Here is a 24539-nt window from a genome sequence, read left to right as displayed (position 1 = left end):
AAAAATGAAATTTATACTGATCATATACTATTTACAATAACTTATTTAATTAAATAATACTGACCATGAACAAAATTATTCTATAGATCATGACCCGTTGTGGAAATCATCTCTTGGTAATTCCTTAAAACACTATGAGACGCGAATATATAATTGCTTCCACTGCATTGTGATCTTTCTTGATATACCTATTATTTCCCCCCCCCCCCCCGGAAATATTAACATTAAGCATTTATTCATGTGCTTAACTTACTGCTTTATGCTAATATATTATAGTGTCAAGTAAAACCAGAAGCGTTTTAAGTAATAATTTATTTCTTGAGGAATAAGATACAATACATTTCAAAAATTTTACATACGAGAGTATCCATTTTATTTTTTAAATTTAATTGTAATAAAGACAAACTACTATATAAGGCAAAAATGTTTATACTTTTTTTTTATAAATGTAATACTTTTACAGCATCGACGTAATTTGAACTGGATTACATTTGTCATATATGTAGTATGTATATATTTAATTTTGTTAAAATTAAAAAATAATATGGCATGTCTATCTGTCACGATTTACGATTTAAATATAAATTATAGTTTTGACAAACATTTTTAATCAAAATAAATAATTTCATATATAATATTAATAAATTTCAAAAAGTTTCTATCACACTATACGTATCATATACCTAATCTACCGATACTAAAAAAATTAAAGTGTCATAGCGAGGATTTAGTATAAAAGTATCAGATTTCAATTGTAAATAGATTTATATATAAATAATAAGTACGTTTAACTTTGGAAAAGATCAATTTGGAAGAATCACAAATAAAAAAAATAGAGCGTAAGATTTGTTTTTTAAGCATATCAGAGCATAGGTGCAATCATAAATATCTACAAGGAGAGAGAGATTGATAACATAGTGAAAATTATCGAGTAACCTAGTCACTGCTATAGATTTTTTCTTAATCAATAAAAAATTCAAAATTCTATAAATGTGTTACTTTATGTATGTATAATATATTATAACTATATCTAAATATATTATTATATAAACTGTAACAATAATACTATCTAAAACAAAATTTATAAAAATTACTTCATGACTTTTGTGTTGTGGATAATTTTTAACAAGGCACAAGGCACACACCGTTCTAGTAAAATTTTGACAAATATCCATTGATCACAGAAATTAAAGAAATACATATCTCACTTTCGTACGTGATAAATTATTAACAACAATAAAAAGGTACGACGTATTTCATAACAAATAAATTGTACTATGAGTGTTTATATAATAGTGTAAAAAAATACTAAATTATCAGGTAGTAGCCTCGTAAGCGAATAATCTACGTTAAGTCACTGTCTTAAAGTAATAATTTCAATACGAACAACTATGATAAAATAAGAGGTCTCAATTTATGGGTGAAAAATAAAATTAATTACAAATCCTGCAAATTCAAACCTTACATGCGATACATATTTCTATATATTAATCATATACGTCCTATATAAAATTTATTGCTTAAATACATACAAATTTGAAGTCAAAAAATACTGAACAAATAATATGCATACGAGTGCATCTAAATCTTGGATCTTTAAAGTTTATATGTATATTTTAAATTATTGGTTTTGTTCTAATCCCATGTAAATCATTTTGTATTATTATAAATTTTGATTCAGTGCATTTGAGGAAATCTTGCAAGTGCAATTTTATAGGTTTTTTCTTATTACTCAAAACTGGTTTCAGCATCTTTCATAGAATTCTTTAAAGAACTTATATGGGAATAGAACTAAGCCAGCTATATTAATAAATTTATAGCAATCAATTTTATTTAATTCTAAATTTGTATTAATAGATATTTGTTTTTATTTCGACTTTCACAAATTATGTCGATAACGAATATGTATATTTGCAATATGATTTAATATGAAAAATTCACTAGTTTTTGTATCAAAACAATTAAATGTAATTTTGCAATAATATCAAAATATTTTTTTTATTCCTGGCAAACATAGTTATGAATTATAAGAGTTAGATTAATTAAAAAAACATTTAAAAATCATCAGTCGTTAGCCGTAACAATCATTATTCAGAAAAATATATATTCGTTAGCATATACTTTAAAATAAAAAAATATCAATACATAAACACACACATTTGTGCACATCTAACAACAAAAATATTCGACATAGTAAAATAGGATTTCAATTAATTAAGATCTTACAAAAATAAAGAGTATTCTAGTCAACCGTCTATAATAAGCGTGATATGATTTTAGTATAAAAAAAACAATACAATTTTCAGTGATTATACATAAATTTTTCATGGTAACTTATAAAATGAATTTAAAAAAATATCTCATCACTATCCTAATAATACATCAGTAATTGATTTTTTTAAGTATCATAGTAACACTATGTAATTGAACGTTTGATTTTTTCACGACGTTTACATTACATTTTAAATAATAATCACAATATTCTTTGAAAAATGATAGACAGACGTACAAAAACCTTTCAAAGTTTTTATCACAACAGTCTGTCTGGCTTTGGTATCAAATAATAAAAACATGAGATCAATGAGTACAATTTTAAATCTACAAAAAGCTTATTTAATATTATATATAAATGACTAAAAATTATTAAATAAAACATCACAATCTCAAATCTAACCTAATCACTAATGGTTATTCTTCTGTAATTGTAGTACTAATTACGCAATTTATTATAAACACAACATACCAGTTTATTAGGCACAGTATGAAAACACAATTATTCTTTTAAGACGACACAAAAATCTTGGCATTCTTAATAATTAACAACATCAAAGTAAAGCTATTGTTAATATATTACACCCTCAGTAAAATACGGTTTCGTTATTTATTTCGTTAACATCTATCTGAAATTCTAAAACAATGCTTATAACTCAGTTGTAACCTAGCTCTTTTTTTAATCTTATTGTAAAATGTAATTTTTGCCTTATTACAGTATTTAACTGAGGATGTAATATGTTTCATTAGATATAAAACTTGCCCAAGTATTCAAGATTGTTTTTGATATTCAATTTTTTTTGGCAGTGTTAGTAAGTTACACTCTTTTTTATACCCCACGGATGAATCTGCAATTTAAAGCGATACATAATACTGATATTAACAGTTTTTAAGAATATTCCGGTGAGGTTTTAAAAATTAGGGTTATATTTGTCACATATATTTATTTATAATAGAATTGATAAATATTGACTTGAGCGAGTTTGATATCTAACGATATATATTTTTAGGTACTAGTCTGCTTTGTTACCCCTAATTTTTATTTGTTAAATTTTTTTAAGTACTTAACCGTCCAGACAAGACGGGTGTATCACTAATTTCCATTGAAATCCTCAGCCGAAATGAAATTTTAAGCCGATGCCACGGTACAGACTAATCTGAATTTCTACAGCTGCGACCATAACAAAAAAGATGTTCATATTGAGCAAAATAAGTTATAAACAAACAATTTTATATTCAACCTATATTTTAATTACGCTACCGAAACATCTTTGTTGTTAATTTAACCTTCATAATAGCTATCTATTAGTTTCTATATAGAAACTCACTGGTTCAGGCTTCAAAGGTTTTTTTTTGGGTGCTGAAAGCAGACCAGTATCAATTTTAATATAAGAATTTCGACATCAATAAAATGATAATCTTAGCACAACATAAAATCACATTGTTTTAAAATTATACACCCTATCAAGTACACCGCCTCCGATCGTAGACCCAAACGAGATTTAAAGCTACGTTCACTACATGCTTTAACCGTTTCGAATACGTTAAAAATCGTTTATATGCTTAAAAATAGTCAATTGGTCACCAGCTTGCCTGCACATGCGGCCCACATCAAACGAAACGGGCGATGGGCCACACATGCAAGAAAAGAACACTTCGTGCGAAAATATCATAACAACACGCACAATGTAACTCGTCAGTCTCCAGTTATAATTAATTTCATTTAAATATAATTTATAATACGATGGTGCGACACAAAAATTCGAGGACCTGAGGAAATTTTGATTCAAAAAATACAAAAATATTTTCACACGAGTTCTGCTGAATTTTTGAGGATTGCGAAAGTATTACAATGTGTACAAGAACAAAAGGTATCTCCTCTCGGCACCGGTAGCAAGAATCAGGTAGATTTGGTCTGTGTAAAAGGAAGATATATTTAAAAAAAAATGGTAATAGAACACTTTTTTTTCTAGAACCAATTTTGAATCAACATCAGGCTGGCTAACAAGTTTAGCCATGATATTTACAAAAGCAATTTTTCAGAAAAAAATATCAAAACTCTCCGCAATAGTATTTCTATCCTATCCAATATATTAAAATCAGCCGAATAAAGTAGATTGACTAGCTTGAAAAAAGCTTTTCAGGAAGATCGACATGCGGAGAAAAGTTGGTAGACCCATAATGAGGTGAGTCAATTGTGTGAATTGCGATATTAGGACGATAAGTGTACTTAATCGGAGTGTATGTACTCCATTTACTTCATCTGGGAAAAATGACAGTGATAGCAACAAACTCATTTGTTAGTCCTCACAAGTCTTTGTGTCGTTATATGTAAATCACAACAAAGTTTAATTTGAACAACAAAAATTTAGCGAGCTACTGATAAGCTTCTTGTGAGCCGCATGCATACTTAAGGCATAAAACGGTGACCGTTGGTCTTAGACAAGCTACAACCGTTGTTAATTTATCATATACGATTATAATTATAATTTGGAACTTATACAATAAGTAAGTTAAATACAGAAATAACTAATGCACGATACAGAAAAATAAACAGTGCACAGTTTAAATTTTATATATATATAAATATATGATGATTTCAATTAAAGCAATGTGAAAATTTTAGTACCTTTTTCTTTTTTTTTTCTTCTTTAATTAACTTGTGTAAAATTTTGACAAGGCTAAAACTATAAACGTGAACCGTATTCATAAAATGACTAGAACAACTTTTAGGCAGTAATTATTAGTTTAAAAGCAGAAGATTTTTAGGAACAATGTTTTTTAAAACACTTGTATGAGTAACATAACAATGAATAATTATTTTCCTCGTATTAGCAGTCAGAAAAAATTACAATTATGTCATTAGGAAGGGTTTATTACGCATAATTTACACTAGCGTAAGATTGTCCTTAAGCAACGACATTTCATAACAAGCGTTCGTTCATAATGGAAGAAGTTTCATATATTAAATATCATATAAAACACAGCGGAAGTTGCACAAATCGGAAGCTGTGTCGAGTATAATATAGATTTTTTTTTCTTTGTCAATACAGATTTTGGACCCAAAGAGAAAAATCATGAATTGCAACTTGTATATGTAACGACTTTGCAAAATATACATCATTTTTGATTAGTTATAGATAAAAATATATACGTATGACTTTTTTCAATATTTGGTTAAAAACATTGTATATATGTAGATGCGTACGATAATAATTGGGATTGAAGTAAAATTTCGAGAAACGTAGGAAGAGTGAAGCACGATTCGTCAGGCATTTCAATCTCTCTTGGATCCTTCGATTACTTGAGCCACTTGTAGGTGATGTTCAGGAAAATCCAAGACTACTGTTGCATGGAACGCCATGTTTGCACATGCTATAATATATTCGCACAACGAAAACCAGCTAAAAGCTAAAAAAAAAGTAAAAATTATTATGAATATTAAGTATACATAAATTCAGTATAGAAAAAAAACCAGGGTTCTTTCACATTTTGACTACTGCTTAACGATATTTGATTGCTGGTAAATTACAGAATACTCTGAAGTAGTGAGCATCCTTTTAATAATCATAATAAACAATAGCAACAAATTAAATGGTCAGAATTTAAATCATCTTTGGAGTAGAATAAAAATCAAATCTTGGTTAGAATTTTATTAATAGTTTGGTCATAATTATATTATTTAGGGTCAGAATAAAAAAATCATATGCTCAGAATAAAAATATAGGATGATCAGAATTAAAATAATGAATGGTCATAATAATATTATTAAGAGTCAGAATAAATATCAAATGGTTAGAATAAAAATAGCTTATGGTCAAAATAAAAATATAGGACGATCGGAATTAAAATAATGAATGGTCATAATAATATTATTAAAGATTAGAATAAAAATATAAAATTTATGAATATAAATTGGCAATAAATTATTTACTTTAGAAATATCTTATAAAATATGTCGCTCGCACCTAAACTGTTATACAGGTTAGGTGCGAGCGAGCTTTGGTCAGAACAATGAAGACCCCACGAATAACTATCAAAGAATTTGCAAGGAATCTATTTAATTGTATGTCAAATGAAGCGGGAATAAATACAAGCCAAATTATTTGACTATGGTAATATGGTCGTCATACATTACAATAACAAAAATAAAAAAATAAATTGCATTTAACATTTTTTTTAATAAATCCACTTTGCCGATATGCAAACGACATATCGACCAAATGTAACAATCTTCAGCGTTACAGCAATAACAACACCATACGATAACACTACTGACAACTAAAAAAATGATTCTGACCATTTGTTAAAAAAATTCTTACCAATAAATATAAATTCTGACCACAATCTTGTTAAAATTTCGACCCGAAAAATATGAGCCATTATTTACTTTACAGATCTCAAATGAAGGTATGGGACATCTGAAAGAACCTTAATTTTTGGTTGTTTTATACTCAAAACAATCATACTTACACATAGGTCTACAGAGCAAACGATGCCGCAAAAAGAACACTACTAATCCAATCGTCGAAACGACGGACACCCAAAACAATATCCACACAGCTTTGTTGCTTTTTAGCTCCGTATCACCAAATCGTCCGGCACTTCCGATCTTCGCTCGGCACCACATATGGAATAGGGAAGATATCATAAATATTATGAATATTTTTTCATGTACAGCTGAAATTCAAAAACAAATATTTATTAATATATATATTGAAACACAACACAAGAACTAATATAAAAATGATTACTTACGGTAATTTTCTCTATTAGAAATATAAGTTACTCCTGTCAGTGCACAAACTTCGATCACATTTAACCAGTAGCAAACATCGCTTAGTTTCACCGCAGATAATCGGTTCTAATACACGATGAAACATTGTATTATATAAACAACAAGACAATAAGTATCATTAATTTAACGAATGTAACTCACCTCGACATCACTTATAAGATTTGAACGTTGCATGTGATATGTGTGATATAGTGAACCTATTAAAAATCGAGGTCCCAAATGCAAAGCAACACAAATGCGCCATAAGTATCTTTGAGGGCTTATGCCTGTGATGGCGCTGATCGATGGAATTATGTTATAAACCTGAAATATTTATATAAAATTTTAGAATTAACATATTGTGTAAATAATATTTTTATAAAAATAAGCGAGTATTTTACCCTGCAGTGAGTCTCGTGTATATCATCCTGTTGGAATATGGAAGCAGTAATGAAGCAGACCAGTAGAGATCCGAGCGGAAGCCACAATGCACCAATGCACACATGCCGCAGTCCACAGCGCCATAATGTCACCTATGATAGGCAAAAATAAATAGTAAATAGTATGGTACAATATTTTTACTTCAAAGATAAAATATATGTTTTAGATATCATTTTTAATTTTCGTCAAAATTCATTGTTTTTTTTTTTTAAGATTTGAATCCCTTGTTATTTTCATAGGAGCGGCGAAAGATACATTTTAAAATGTATTTCTGTTACTATTGTGTGATTCATCAACATTGCATATTTATTATGCTTCATGATATATTGTTTAATATCTTCCATATTAAGTGGTTTCTTTGAGTTACTTTCCTGTGTTTTAGAAGGAACAATATCTATTCATTTTTTATAGATATCAAACAGAAGCAATTCACATAAAATTTATTTGTTCAGCTGTTAAGGTTGTGTACGAATGTAAGTCAACCCCTAAGGCTTGGTCTATTATTTTAATACCATACATTGTATGCAAATGAGGCTATATATAGATAAATTTTTCGAGATTGGTAGCTGAGTGATGTGGCGTTTCAGCGAGTTAGACACCGAAAGAATTGTTTGATACACAGTTTATTGTGTAATAAAAATACAGATGTGTCGATGAGGAAGAGACATAGAGATTTACAGTTGTATAAATGGCGAGTCTCTCTGGTTCTAGGTTCGCCGAGAGTGAGTCTATGTCGAAAGTGCTGGAGTTATTGCATGTGATTTGTGCTGTGACAAATTTTACATCCTTTATACCGATCTTTCGATGAAGTTTGGGCGAATGGGAGAGGACTATTTAAAATTAGTTCGATTTAACAGGGAATTTTATAAGAGATATGTGCATTTAAATAAATACTTTGTTCCATAAAACGAATTATTTGTGCATTACAATAATAAAAAATGAGCATTAAATAAATATATCTGTTCCATAAAATATATTAGATTTAGCAACATTTTATTTTCAGTGTGCACTGAAACAAATGATATGTGCATTGAAATATCAAAAAATGAGCATTAAATTATATTCATACAATTGAAAATATAACTTCACTGTAACAGTTGCTATTCAAACCCAAATCTAGCCTAATGAAAGTTCTAAAACTAATTAAGAAATATTAATATATACTAATTATAATATATATTAACATTTCTTAAATTTACAATTTTATATAAGAGAAAAATGTTTCTTTTAGTGCACACTACAAATAAAATATTTCTCAATTAAATTAATTTATTTATATAAAATCTTCCGCTGTAACCTGATAGGTGTAATTCCAATGCGTTACAACGGGATAAATCTGTACCCTACCAACTGAGTGTGTCAATCAGAAATAATGAATACTTATAAGTAAGTATTAACCACCAAAGTCTGGGAATTGGTGACATCTATATTAATAATTATAAATTATTATGTGTAATATAATTCATAAGCTATAGATGTCACTGCAGCTGGGGCCGTTTTTTTAAATAGTAGTGTATTTTTTTATACATAAAAAGTCAAGTGTCTCTGCCCGGGCTCGAACCTGCAACCTCAGAGTTACTAGTCTGAGATGTTATAGACTACGCTATTCCGTATTTTTTTTATTGAAAATAGTTTTTTTAATGCCCATTTTTTAATATTTTAATGCACAAATAATTCGTTAAGTGCACACTACAGATAAAATATTGCTCAATGTACTCTTTTTTATTGAATAAAGATATATTTATTTATATTTTAATGCACAAATCATTCGTTTTAGTGCACACTACAAATAAAATTGCTCAACTTAAAATATGTGATTTAGAACCAATTGTGTGATTGTTTAGCGCCGCCTCCAATACATCTTTTGGTGAAAGCGTAATTTCCAATGTGGCAAATTGCAGGCGATCATCATTAAACTACAAAGGATGTGTACAAGAATACTTATTCATTGTGAAGCCATGAATATATTTTCTAGACGTGCCTCCCGATGCTGATGAAAAACAGGGTTTAAAGAGTTTTCATTTTGTGATAATTGAAAAGTCTCTGTGGTTATTGTGCAGTTCTTTAGTATTTCGAAATGCCTATTTTACTAATGTTTTGTTTAGTTAAAAATTTTATTTTGTAGCTTACTATTTTTTTTAAACTCTTACAAAGTATTTTAATATTATTCAATGAGGACAATTTAAATGAGCAATATATAAAATAATTGTTTCATAAAACGGACTGTTTGTGCATTACTGTTGGACAGATTAGGTGCAAACGAGCATTGGGCTGAACAGCGAATAACTCTCAGCAATGAATCCTTTTTGGAAGAAAAAATTCAAAGGTTTACCTTACAAAAATGCACATTCAATTCGTTTAATGGGGCAAAGTATATATTTTAATGCAGATATCTCTCAAAATAATTCCCTGTTTAATGATAAGGTAGTCATTTGCTGAGCAACTCAATTTGATGAATATTTATATAACAAAAAAAAATATATAATTTAGAACTACTAGATCTTCTAATTATCCCAAATGCAAGTTTAATTTGCACTCACAATTTTTTTTGATGAATAAAACTACACTATTTTTTTCCAACAGTCAGTGCATGTAAGCAATGCTCAACGCGTGACAATCACGTGTTCTTCACAGAAAGCTTCTAATTGGTCACTTGAACAGATCCACCCCCAAATACTATTTCAACAGGGTAGTATTGGTTTGCTGTTCGCGAGATATTATTTGCGTGTGCATACGGTTGCCGAATTTTTAAAGTGTAAAAATGTCTTTTACGGACACCAATACTAAAATTAACCCCTGTAGTCCTCCAAAAAAAAAAACGGACTAAAGGAAATCACATAAATATTTAAAAAAAAACATTATATATATATTAAAGGAAAATTTTGGAAAATCCCAACCAAATTAATGACAAAGTATAAATTATTTTATGGGGCTTTTGGGACAATAACACCAGAAATATGGAAAAAATGTGTTGAGCATGTTAAGGATAAGATTGAAATTTATATGTGGGAATTAGATAATGTAATTTTTAATGTCATTTTTATTAATGTAAACTAGAATTGATTGCTCAAATCGATTTTATTTGCTTTTTTTCAATAAGTTGTTTTATATTTAGTATTTAAAATATGATTTATTTATAATCCTTGCCTTTAGTATTAGTTTTTACGTGTTTTCTAATTGTATATGTTTTTAAAATTAATGAAGTGTTTTATTTATTTAAAATAATTCGTTTATTTGTTCTGATTCAGCCCTGTACTCAACGATCAGGTGATCCCCATGTGCATTTGTTATTGTCGACTAACTGTTGGAAAAAATATACTATAGTTGGGTGATGCACGTCCATCAATACAGCAAAGTTTTAGAATGTACTAGAAAGTTCTAAGATAGCATGAGCACTGTAGCAGATTTTTTGACTAAGTCAAGTACACCGATTAGTGACATTGCAGCAGTTGAAGGCATTGCGAAGAAAAATCTGCAAGGTTGTAAAACGACGTTGAAATTGAAAAAAAAATATTGATGTCCGCCGAGCACTTTTTTAGCATTTGTAAGGAGAAAGTATTATCGGAGATAAAACCAAGAGAGCGAGTAAGAAATAGCGTCATACATTCTCATCGAAACCGAAGAAATTCAGCACACAATCATCTTTTGGAAAGATTATGCTAATTATCTTTTGGGATGAACAAAGAATTTACAGTATCAGACATATCTCACGAATCATCCTTGAGCTACTATTAAATCAAAGTTTTTGTCGTAATATGACAATGCTTTACCCCAAGCTACATGATGCATTTCAGTTTGTTGAACATTCGCCGTAATTTCCAAATCTCGTCCCTAGTGATTTTCGAGTATTTGGAATATTCAAAGAAGCAATGGCAAGAAAGAGGTGCAAAAGTGATGTTCGGACGTTGTTGAATTAAATGATGATTATCAGGGTGCTGCTCGAATTGAAGTGTTTGATGTGTGCAAAAAAACATTTTTATATGATTTATGGTCTTGATGATTTTTATTTTGATCAATTAAATCGAAGGAAAGATCAACTATATATTATTAGGTATTATTAGGGGTGGCCAGCCATAATGACTTATTGGTCATAAATAATTGCATAATGAGTCCCTCTACGCATCTCAATGAGAATGATCTGTAGTGTTTTGGCGCGACAATATAATTGAAACGATGGCTATTCTTTATTATGTTAGAACAACCAGAATGTTTGTATTTGTTTTAACGTGAAGCATCTAGTGCGATTTTATTCCTTACAGAAGTATCCATGCACTGTGCCAAGCGCTGCAAAACCAGGTGGATTAGAAGTGTTTCTGTATTCTTTTCGTTCAATAAAAATTACGAATTTTTATTTGTGTCACCTATTGCTTAAATTATCTAAAGGCATGAATAAATAACAGTAATTCCTAAATGAAGGCTGAGATCGCACTGAATTTGATCTGTATATCAAACAGCTCTTCCGGGGTTTAACAGGCTGAATAAGTCACATAACTAACATAAGCTCTGCGAATGAGGGAGGAAAGAGGTTATAAACTGACAAAGAAGTGCGGCACAATTAAACATATTTAAGGTTTTCATTTAACTTACTCTCGTATATATTGTGTTACTCTTTTGTTCTCTAGACATGGGCCTTTCAACGATACTTCCATCCGCTCTCGTCTTCAATTAATCACAAGAAAAATATAAATAGAAAATATTATACTGCATAATTACATAACACACCCCCGGTAAGTTAAAAATGAATCTAGCGCGTAATGCATGTCGTACGCGTTGAATAATTGACAGTAACCATTAGTAAGAATCGATCGTAGAACACGCGTAAGTCGGTCGGATTAATCGAAACGCATTCGATGCGCAATAGCAATAGGAGACACCGACCTGATAGTCTTCATAGTGTGTTCGCGCGGCGTCCTTGGGAGGCGACGCCATGTCCTGGTCCGCTAGCGGAGGCTCATGGCTCGGCGTTCCGGTGTTTCGTCTGCTACTCGGCCATGCTGACAGCTCTCATCGATTATTTGTTTTCGAACGATCGCGCCGGTGTTGCCGCACGCAAAATATCGCAATGCGACAATTCAGCCGGTTATGCAATTACCAACTTTTACACAAATTTAAATCCAATTCATTATACATGGCAATTTATTTATTATAACTATTCAAATTAACACTTAGGAAATAATAAAAATAATTTGTTAAAAACAAAACTTCTTAATATTTTTCAAATCTCTTAATTTCAAATATACATATGTAATAACATCAACCGCTACTAAAATTTTATTTTGTAAAATTTTTGAAATTAATAAAAAATAATAAATCTTTGATATACCTACTATTGATATTCCTATTAAAAAAATACTATGTACTTCTCAATGACTAATACTATCCAGCTCAACGGAAGACCGCAAGGGTTATAATGATAACAAAATCGGTAAAGGATTCATAAGACCTAAAGCCATACAGGCCAATAAGTCTCCTTCCCATATTAACAGAAGTTTACGAAATACTGTTGCTCATAATAATTAAAAGTGAAAGTGAAAAAAGTTACTTCTTAGTCATAAATTTGGTTTTCTTCAGAAACACAGTTCAATCGAACAAGTACAACGAGTGGCGGGTGAGGTGAACTGAAGCCTCCAAGTACTATTCAGCTGTATTTCTAGACATCAGCCAGGCGTTCGACAAAATGTGCCACGAAGGCCTACAATATAAACTCAAGAACGCACTCCCATATAATATGTATGTGATGCTCAAGTCATATCTGAGTGACAGACATTTTCAAATCAAATACCAGGATAATGTGTCAGTTCTTCATAAAATAAGAACGGGGTTCCTCAAGGCAGTGCGCTTGGATCGATAATATACCTACTTTAAGGAAGGTGATGGTGACGGGTGGCAATTATACACAGATTGAGCCGCTGCAAAATGGACAGCAGGCTGGACTCGCAACCGGCCGTTGTGAGTCCGCCAAATTTTGCTCAGAGAATGTGCCGTCACGTCAGGGTTACTAGAGTGCCGGCAAGTTTTGGCAATAATAAAACCTATGTATAAATACATAAATGGGCCCCTATACTACCTTTCAAACAATACGGTCGTTATGGCCTCATATGAATATCCAAACAAGGCGTCTTGATTTCTACAGGAGCATCTGAATAAAATTTAAAAATGGCTACAATTCTGAAGAATCAAGGCACAAGAGCAAACATCTGTCCATGTGACATTTACCATGAAAAATGACATATGCCCACCAGTCCAGTTAGATAATATTACATTACCATAAGCAGATAGTGCTGCCAAGTTTTGGCCATAACAACATCTATATATACATAGAAATATAAACAGACTTCACATTACTGATAATTGTATACAGTGATTTATAATTACTTTCTCGTTAAAATATTAAGAAAAATTATAAAGCGATTGCACAGGAGTTACGAATTAATGTAAACATATAAGGACATATAAGGACGGAATAGTGTAGTCCGTAACTTCTCAGACAAGTAACTCTGAGGTTGCTGGCTCGAGCCCCGACGGCGGCACTCGAAATTTTATTTATGAAAATTACACTATTAAAAAAAACCGACCCCAGCTGCAGTGACATCTATTGGTTATAAATTATATTACACATAATAATTTATAATTATTAATATAGATGCCACCAATTCTCAGACTTTCAGTCTGGTGGTTAATATTTACTTGTAGGTATTTATTTTATCTGATTGACTTACTCAGTTGGTACAGATTTATCCCGTTGTAACGCATTAGGCTTGCGCCTGTTAGGTTACAACGGAAGATTTAATAAAAAATAATACACCTTTTTTACTAATAATATATATATATATATATATATATATATATATATATATATATATATATATATATATATATATATATATATATATATATATATATAAATATAGAAGAAATTCTAAATACATAAAAAATTTACAAAAAGTATAAAATAATATATAATTTGTATACGTCTGACTCATTTTCAGCTTATTCAGTATTTTTGATTATATATGTCTATAGATTGATTTAATAAGTTTTTTTGTAATTTAATTTAATATGTACTATATTTTAAAATACTTTTTTTATTCTTTACTTTTGGTGCACGAGACAGCGAGTATTATTTCTAGGCATGTGTAACAATAACAAAGATCATAAATAAATAAAGATATTAATTACGGTTGAGTACATTAGGTGCTCTTTAATTTTTTGGATATTACAAAACTCTGATTACCGCTGTACTTCAATGTTTGTCTAAGGAATTGTGTATTGAAATTGTTAACGAATAATTTGCTTAAACTTTTAATTCGAATACTCTTACATAATTTTCAATAAATAATACAATGAATATTTTTTACAAAATCAACTAATTAATATGTTTTAATAAATTTATAATACTCTTTAAATACGTATAATTTACATATTATACATATGTTTTAACAACTACAAAACAAAAATACGATATATTATTGAATATGATGTTTTTAAATAATTGAACTATTTTTAGATAATTATTCGTCTTGTTAGTTTAGTGCATATTCATAAAATTCATCGATAGAAAATAAGGCAAGCTCTTGCTTAGTTGTCTCCTCCTCATTAGCTCTGCTCCATCTTCCCAGATAGCTTTCCAAAGTTTGGCTTCTGCCATTATTTGTCTTGATAAATCATCGCCAGCTGGATTTGCCGATATATCCTAGAAATATTATTTTAAACACAACTATAACTTTATTGCCAAAGCTTTCTTTTCCCACTACAGTGATTTTTTGTTTGTCAGTGTTATTACCTAGCTATCCCAAAGATATGTTTGTAGCCACTTTACTATTCAATATTTTTTGTTTTAATTTATAACACTTTGAACTCCAACAGCATTAAGTTAATGCATTATTGGTGTTATTATTGTGGTCCTACAGTAAAATAAATATAAACAAAATATTCACCAATGTACTACGATATAATATGATAATAATTGTTCCCCTTCTCTTTAGGTAAAGTATATAAGTATAGTAGTGGTACTTTAGCTATTGTGACCAGCAATAAAAAACTATCATTTTCTTGATATATGTTTATTAACTTTTTGTTTTATAATAACTGAAGTTGCTGTCAAATTGGTGAGATCTTAGAAGTGAGTCGATAGTATCATGGACAATATGTTTCAATATCAGGGAAAGTCGTTGCTCTGTTTTGATTAAGTCGGAAGTTAGGCTGCCTTCGGTGTCAATTAATTAACCTTTTTTCGGTGCTTTAGTGGGTGGTCGATCTTGGCATCCTATAATTAAAAATATTTTTAAGCTCATAAAAATATTAAGAAGAATCTACGTAATTTATCTAACTACAATAATTTAAACATCCATGACTAATTTTTGTATTTTTTTGCTTTACCTCCATATGCGTTGCAGAATTGTCCAGCTACATTTGATGGAAGCTCTTCAAGTATTTCGTGATTATTGACCAACTGCACATTTCAAAAATGTTAAAAAATTATTAAGTACCATGTCATTTAACAATTACTTACGGATTAATACAGAAGATAAAAAAAATATACTAAATAGGGTAAACTTTGATTTTAATAATATAGCTACAAGCTCATTTGTCTTACCTGTCATTGATTTTGTTTCGTATTTTGCTACACACACTAGTTTTGATAAATAAAGATTGTATTTGAAGAAAAAAACTTTATAATTATCTTGTTTTCACTACAAAATAAATGCCTTGTTTTGTAGTGAAAACAATAGCGTTGTGGTTTTAAATTATGACTTTCTAAATTTGCAAACATTATTTACTGCGACTAATTACTATTGTACGAGAAATATACAGCACGTTCAATGAATCGCCAATGAAAGAGTTTAGACAAAAATACTGTAAAAATGTTAGAAGGTGCTAGATTTATGTATATTGTTTTAAATATCAAAGACGATTTTGGAATCAGCTTACACTTATTTTCACAACTTGTACTTTCAATGCCAAAATGTATTTTATTTTTATATGCACGCACATTCTCAAAAATGTGTATGTCTTAATTATTCATTATTTTTCTAGCCAATAAGAACGAAAAAATATTCATCAGTGTTGTTCAAAATTATTAACCAGTGAATACTAACAAATGTGGGTGATATAGTTCGAAATCCAAGGTAGAAATGTTATTGCTGTAATATGATATAAATGTAGAAATCTGTTTATTTTTAGGCTTTCGTTTTCGAGACATGAGAGAGGGGTTGCTAGTAGATAGAGAAAGCATAACACATGATCCTAAAAATGATCTATTAAACTGTATTGTAAATAAAATTATTATTAGATTTGGATTAACTGACTTCTACTATTAGACATTATAGAAATATGTCTAAGAAATTCACTATTTTTTAAGATATTGGCTAAATACACTAATAATTTATTTTGTAATTTTTTTTATAATTTTACCCCTATATTTTGGCGAAGAAATAATGCTACATTCTGATGAAAAATACTGATAAAAATCGTATTGAATGAGAAGAAATGATTGCAGGGAGCTACAGTATACAATTTTACGGCAAATGGTAACCACAAAAAGTATTTCATAAATTTAAATCATTATTTGCAACACATTGCCGTTATAGATAATAAAATGTTGTTTATCACTTATTAATGTTACGTACCATATCCTTAGGAATGGACCTCTTCTGTTCGTCATTTTTCGCCCATGTGAGACCTGAAAGCATTTCACATATCTCATCGTGTATATATAAACTGTCTTATAATATATGCCTAAGGCATATTTTTTATTTAATATAATTTTCCATTCAATATAAGCAATTGTACATGACTATTTATTAAATAGTTATTAAACTGATGAGAGAACAATGAAAGTCTTATCATGGGTTTCATGAAATTTAATAATTAAATAGATTGAAAATTTAATAAATTTATTTAGTTCAGATAATAGCTAGTAAAATTGTTTAATTACTACTAAACTTACCCACTAGACACAGCATTATAATGACGAATACCTTCATATTGTTGTTTATATATTTTCTAACAGAGCAGATGTATTAATGCATTGTTATATAAAATTAAATAATAATTTATTGTGTTACCATACTTCGATTTCTAAACGATTGAATAGCACCTGTTATTTGAGTACCAATTAATAAAATTCGTCGACTTATATACCTAAGTTTTTCAGCGATAAACAACGTTTTATACGTTATATATTTACCATTAAATACGTAAATAATAACCATGACTAAAAAGTTCATTTATAACCACGACAAATAAGTGTAACCATGGCATATAATTAGAATTAACAAATACATATTATATATTTATAAATAACATTAAATTATTTATTTATATTATAAGTGAGACTTAATTCTCTCTGTTTTTTTATTACAATAATATAAATTTAGTCACGTTGCAAAATCTAGCTGCAGATAAACTATAGAGCATTTACTGAGATACTTAACTAAATATTTGCTAAATTTGTAGTTCTATTGAATACTTACGATGTTAATGTTCTTTTAATCGAACAAGCATATACAATTGCAAGTCTTATATTTTTTTAAATTATTAACTATTACGGCAAAGAATAACTCTAGTAACTTTATTTCTTTGAATAAGCTTATTTATGAGATTTTTACACACACATATATATATATATATATATATATATATATATATATATATATATATATATATATATATATATATATATATATATATATATATATATATATATACAGTATTATTTAGTAGTGTATCGCTGGTGGTACAAAATTTCTCAGGTTATCCCTTAAAGAAAATCTAAAAAAATCTTAATAATTTTTTGGTTGATTCTTTTTAAAGATATTTTTTAAGATATCATTTCAGTGAAATCATTTCGGAATATACTTTCACCGGTAGATATACATATGTATATATGTTTTCCAGTGAAAATATAATTTATCTGGCAGGTGCTAGTAAAATTATATGATTTTAACTTTTCCATATGTAGTAATATTTACATACTTAATCATTATTTATTTGCATGCGATATACAAATTTTACAGTGAATGTTAATTTTCATCAGTAATCCAAATACATATATTATATATATACATATATGTATGTGTGTTGTTTTGAAGGGATTTTAATGTCGGTAGTTTTTCCTTTGACCGATTTTGGCCAAACATGAGAAATTTACAGGCAAATTCAAAATGTAAATAAATAACTAAGTAAAAAGTTGTTTAATGTTTCGAATATTACCATTGTTTATTGATTTTATCTTTTATTTTGTGTCTTGTGTATACATTTTCTCTTTTATTTTGTAACTATTAAAATATGGTTGATCAAAAAAAATTTTAAAAATGCACATTGTTTATTTTAAAATAAAGTGATAACATTTAAATAATCATTCAAGCAAACCGCATGATAAACTTGTAAATGTCCAAAAATGGATCGATTCTATAAATTTTCGTAATTAAAATTCACTGACACACGGTGTAAAGATGTCATATAAACTTAAAATACCATAAATAATGAACACATGGATGATGTTATTGTATTTAAAAAATTATGATACATATTTATCGAAACAAATAACAGTAGCACTCAATAATTGTAATATAAACAAAATTATCATTGCTTTGTAAAGTTATCATTGCAATTTCCTAATACCAAAGGAGAGATAAGCTATTGTTACCAAAAGCTTAGCTTTAAATAAATTTATTGTTGAATTTAGATAGCCGTGGTACGCACTTGAAACAAATTAGATTTGAGATAAGTTGTTAAAAGTACACAGGTATTTTTATAATGTAGCATAAATATATTCTTACAATTAATTAACAATAAATTAATTATATTTCTAGCAGTCTACACTAATAATGTAATGTCTTCCAACGGCCATATTCTCATCAATACTCTACTTTTAATTAAACCCTGGGGAACAGGTCCGTAAACGCGAGAATCTGATGAATTCGACGAATTATCTCCTTCTAACCAAACGTGGCCTCTAGGAACGAGCTGCCTTCGCAAGGAATACTGCCCTCTCATCATGTCCCCGGGTAAACCCGTTACCCGCTTGCAAATGTTTTGGCTAGGATTGGAGGGATTCTTCGCTATCACAATATCGCCTTTTTGAATTTTATGCATCCTCGGGGTGATGTGTTCCGTTACCAAAACATTGTTTGAGTGCAGCGTCGGTTCCATTGATGGTCCAGCGCACTGAAATAAAATCACTAGAGTTAAATTTCGTCCGTAGGTGAATAATATTCTTCAATCTAAGTTAAATAAGTGTGACATAATAGGTTATATCCTAACCACAACGAAATCTCCGATGTACGCAAAGGTACAATGAGCGATGCAACCATAGCGTATAACGTTTAACGCCAGTCTTCCCTTCTGACGCCACATTATCGATCGATATCAAGATCCATTCTTTATTAAAAGTGACATTTTACAACGAAACGTCAACATTCAAATAGTTTCAATTAAGGTGTTGCCATATCAATGAAAAATGACTACACGTGAAAATTAAAAAATGCTCGTATTTTTCGGGTCAGAATTTTAACATGGTTTTGGTCAGAATTTATATTAAATGGTCAGAATACATCGTTCAGAATACTGGCGGTCAAAATAAATATTAAATGGTCAGAATAAATATTAGATTGTCATAATTTATATTTATTGGTCAAAATTGAAATCGGAATCGGTCAGATTTAATATTAAATGGTAAGATTTATGTTGACACATGCTCAGATTCGATTTTTTCAGTTGACAATAGTGTTATCGTTTAAGATTGGTACAACTGTTCGACGGCGTCTGTCGTTTACATCTTGACAGTTCTGACGCGCCAACGCTGAATCAACAGCTCTTGTCAACGCCAACTATTAGACCTTCGCTACGACCACCACTACGGTGAATGATAATCAAAGTGTAACATTCTAAAATAAAACAAAATTCATTTTTTAACATAGTTTTTATTTAGTAATAATTACAAACTTATATAGGAAAAGGTGACATGGCGACTCACACCCGCTCGCGCCGACTTTCACTGTAGAACCAAACAACCTAACCTTTTTTTTAATCATATTGTATTGATTTGTTCTCATTTCGGTATATCTTGTAATTGTCCAGCATCATCCAATCTATGACTAACTGTTCAAAAAGCGAAGACGCATATGTGAGTACCAAAATTGGAATGAGATAATAAAATAGGTTAACTTCGAGTTTCCTGCGAAAAAATGTGACTATGGCAGCAATTTACTTTATTATGACCATATGTTATTTTTATTCTGACTGTATACTATTTTTATTCTGACCGTTTATTATTTTTATTCTGACCATTTAATATTTATTCTGACCATTTGCTAATAAAATTCTCACCGAAAATTGATTTTTATTCTGACCAAAATTTGATTTAAATTGTGACAAATAAATAAATATTTATATTAATTACAATTTTTTTGATTTTAGCTTTCTGCGTTGTGAAATTTTTGTATTTAAAAAAACATGTATTTATATCTGCGATTCGTACTTCACAAAACTTTGCTTATTGCTAGTGTTGTTAGTCTTATTCGAGAAGCTAAAAGCATAAAAATTTAATTTTTTTTTTTTTTTATTTATTTATTAACGTAATTCCGCTTGAGTATAAAATTACTTATTCTACGGTTACATTTTATTACAGTTTTATGTTAAATATGAAAAATAAAAACTTATACATTAGAAAGTATTTAAACTCTTATCAAAATAACAAGTATAACAAATTATAAGAATTACATACACATATACATACATCCATACATATGCATACATATATAAAAATATACAAACATAAACATATACACACATTTTTTTTTTTTTTTTTTTTATTTTTTTTTTATTTTTTTTTTTAATTTTTTTTTTAAAGTTCGATGAATTTTTTTAAAAAATAATTTTTAATTTCTTTAAAGTTATTTCTGGTTGATATTGGTAAATCATTATATGTTTTAAAAGCTATATATTTTAAAGAATTTGTTCCAAACTTTACTGAAAATGGTTGAGGGATGTGTAGATCATATGCAGATCTAATTTCATATTTGTGTTGTTCTTTTCTAATTTTAAATTTAGTATTTATAGTTGATTTTCCCTCTAACATTTTTTTTGTTATCATTATTAATTCATATTTTGGAAGGATAGTTATAGGTAAAATTTTTGTTTTTATATATATGTCTTTAGTGTGAGTATCAAACGGTAAATTCAATAAATTTTTTATGGCACTATTTTGTATCACCTGAAGTGATTTTATTTTAAATTTACTTGTAAATCCCCAGACGCAAGACATATATGTTAGATGACTATGAATGTGTGAAAAATAAATGCTTAATCTAGTTTTATATGATAAAATATTTTGAAACCTGTATAAAATTTTTGACATTGGTAACATTTTTTTTATTATATAATCAATATGATTATAAAAATTTAAATTTTTATCTAATTCATTGACTATGATTTTTTACTAATCCTAAGAGTGCTTTTGCAATGATCTAATTTGTCGCGTAGTTTTCAACGAATCTACATATTTAATTGTTTATATGACGCGAATGTAAACAGTACGACGAACGAAGTGGGAATAACGACAGATCGGTGGTGGAGAGCACGCTTGGCTTGATGTGTTGATATCTAACAATGTTGCTAAGCCCAATCAAACAAGTTAGCCCTAAAACACCTTAATGATTTTAATGGACTGCCGACATGCGAATGACAGATCGACCAGTTGTACCAATCTCCAGCGTTACAGCAGTAACAATACTATATGATAACACTATTGTCAACTGAAATAATGATTCTGATTCTGACCATTTATATTCTTACCAACGTGTTTGACCTTTATTATAAATTCTGACTACAATCGTATTAAAATTCTGACCCGAAAAATACGAGTAATCAGAAAATGCACAAAAATTAACTGCAGTCGATTATTAGGAAATATTGAAACACACACACATACATTGATGTATACCGGATATCATTGTGTTAATGGAAAGTGCTTCTGTAAAAACTATAAATATCGAAAATTTAATGAAATGTTACACTATGTGTTAATTTTTATAAATTTTATTTAATATACATATAGTGTTATTAATATTTGTCTATAATAAATTATTAGTATTTATTTATGTATGCACATAATATTACATTGTTAAAGATTTCTAATGTTTCTGATATTTGTTTTTTGGCGATGGGAGGTGACGGGTGGCAATTAGATACAGTCTGAGCGACTTCAGTAGTATTTTTATTGAATAGAAGATGAAGTTACATGTTAGAATATTATTACAGTTACAGTGAGGAATATGCGGGGCTCGCACTGGCGTACGAGCCCACCAGGCTGCCAAGAGTGTCCGTTACGCCAGTGTTACCAGAGTGCCGCCCAGTTGTGGCCATAAGAAAATATAAATATATATAAATAGGCCTCCTATACTTTTATATATTTTTTATGTATATATAATCTTAAAAAATAAAACTATTCAGAAAAAAAGGTTTTTTAGATGGGGGAGAGGGGGGTCATAATTATTTTTGCAGGATCTTAAATTTGAAGTTTAGCTACTGGTTTGCGTATAATAATTTCATCGATTGGTTCGACTGCATATCATCATTCTTGCGAGTCCGCCATACACTGGTGGCCCGTCACATCAGTGTGGGAGAGCAATATGAACTCTTTTCTAGGAGCAGGGATTCTCGGGGGTAGGCAGCAGAGGTAGTGTTGATATCACTCTCGAAGTTGCCAAAGTCCTTCGAGACGCACGGGCGTTCCTAGGAGTAGGAGTTACAACGAATATGATAATCCAATCTAACAAGAGCCCGATCATAGATACTCGGAGAATATGTTATATAAACTCTTAAAAATAGGTATCGGGTGCCCATCTGGATGTAAAAATCCAGATGGGCACCCGATGGGATGGACTCGTAGGACCACAATACTAATAGACTTGCACGAGTCTTTTTGCTTGTATTAACATAGGCATAGCCTTGTAACTTAAGTTGAAGCACTAGTGTTAGTCTGGTACTTGATTGCTTGTGTTAGGGCTTGCACTGGAGCTTAAGTGAGCGCAGGCGGTGCTTTTGAAAATTATGCAAAGTAGTCGCAACTCTGTCATGTACACAATCTCTGAACCACTAAGACTATTGATGTAAACGTAATTAAAATAAAATGTGCTAATTATATGAATTCTTACTTATTTCCAATACTTTTCGTACCCAAAGCTCCACAGTACCAACTGAGTCGCCTCAAACGACACAAGCTTTCCTTACAAAAAAATCTTTTATTAACATATTTATTATGAAGTCTTGATATACGTGAGAATATTATTATAAAATAAGTAATTTTTAAATAATATTTGTGCAATATTTATATGAAATTGTCTAAATTCAATAAAACTTTTACTCGAAAAATATGTGTTGCAAAATGCTCCGTATTATTGGGATTACGACGTTGACTTACAATTTTTACCACTTATATACATATATTAAAGTGAATGTGTATTACTATTGAAGTTATATTTTCACTAATATAAATATAATTTAACTAATTTAGGCTATCAGTTAAATATATTCAAATATGATTTCACTAAATATAACTTTAATGTTAATACTCATTCGCTAACAATTAAGTCACTTTGGTGGTTGGATGGCGACGGGTGGCAATTACACACAGATTGAGTCGCTGCAGTAGTATTTTTACTAAAAGTATATAGAGTTTTTATGTTTGTTATTGAAATATATCCTAATGAACGGCGGAAGAGGAACCACTGAACATTGTCTTCCCCTCGAGGCGCATTAAAATAATGTGCTGCCTTCCGGCCCCGACACGTCATTGTTACTAGAGTGGCACAAAGTTTTGAACAGTATGAACTAATAAAAAAATGTATAAATATATCCCCACGTTACTATTAAAACTACATTTTTTGATTATTTTTAGAAAATTCTGTTATATATTAATTTATTGTGTATAATAAACGAAACCAGCAAAAATTCGTTTGTATTTATTATTCAAGCTAGTTGCAAATAAAACAAATACTAAATCATATACATTATAATAAAATAAAAATGAATGGTCGTAATTGTC

The 24539-nt window shown here is 29.4% G+C and overlaps 2 protein-coding genes and 1 long non-coding RNA gene across 3 annotated transcripts; all 3 read right to left on the bottom strand.

Annotated features, from left to right (window-relative positions):
- Nucleotides 1–4901: 4901 nt before the first annotated feature.
- On the bottom strand, nt 4902–12516 carry LOC148227705 (post-GPI attachment to proteins factor 2-like). The gene is made up of 6 exons (XM_088201757.1): nt 12368–12516; nt 7450–7581; nt 7211–7372; nt 7030–7135; nt 6745–6951; nt 4902–5682 (listed from the first exon to the last, which is right to left on the bottom strand). The coding sequence occupies exons 1-6, from the start codon at nt 12416–12418 to the stop codon at nt 5549–5551; spliced, it is 792 nt and encodes a 263-aa protein (XP_088057883.1). The 5' UTR covers nt 12419–12516; the 3' UTR covers nt 4902–5548.
- Nucleotides 12517–15536: 3020 nt separating this feature from the next.
- LOC148227704 (uncharacterized) lies at nt 15537–18142 on the bottom strand. The gene is made up of 4 exons (XR_015812015.1): nt 17439–18142; nt 17119–17171; nt 15869–15941; nt 15537–15755 (listed from the first exon to the last, which is right to left on the bottom strand). It is a non-coding gene; the product is annotated as an uncharacterized LOC148227704 (long non-coding RNA).
- Nucleotides 18143–18796: 654 nt separating this feature from the next.
- On the bottom strand, nt 18797–19960 carry LOC148227703 (mitochondrial inner membrane protease subunit 1). The gene is made up of 2 exons (XM_088201525.1): nt 19757–19960; nt 18797–19660 (listed from the first exon to the last, which is right to left on the bottom strand). The coding sequence occupies exons 1-2, from the start codon at nt 19847–19849 to the stop codon at nt 19310–19312; spliced, it is 444 nt and encodes a 147-aa protein (XP_088057651.1). The 5' UTR covers nt 19850–19960; the 3' UTR covers nt 18797–19309.
- Nucleotides 19961–24539: the final 4579 nt, after the last annotated feature.

Source organism: Plectrocnemia conspersa, unplaced genomic scaffold (genome assembly GCF_051122295.1).
Source record: "Plectrocnemia conspersa isolate PC_06_02 unplaced genomic scaffold, ASM5112229v1 ptg000013l, whole genome shotgun sequence".
Lineage (NCBI taxonomy): Eukaryota > Metazoa > Arthropoda > Insecta > Trichoptera > Polycentropodidae > Plectrocnemia > Plectrocnemia conspersa.
Note: the sequence above shows the minus strand (reverse complement) of the source record. Positions and strands in the feature narration are given on the sequence as shown.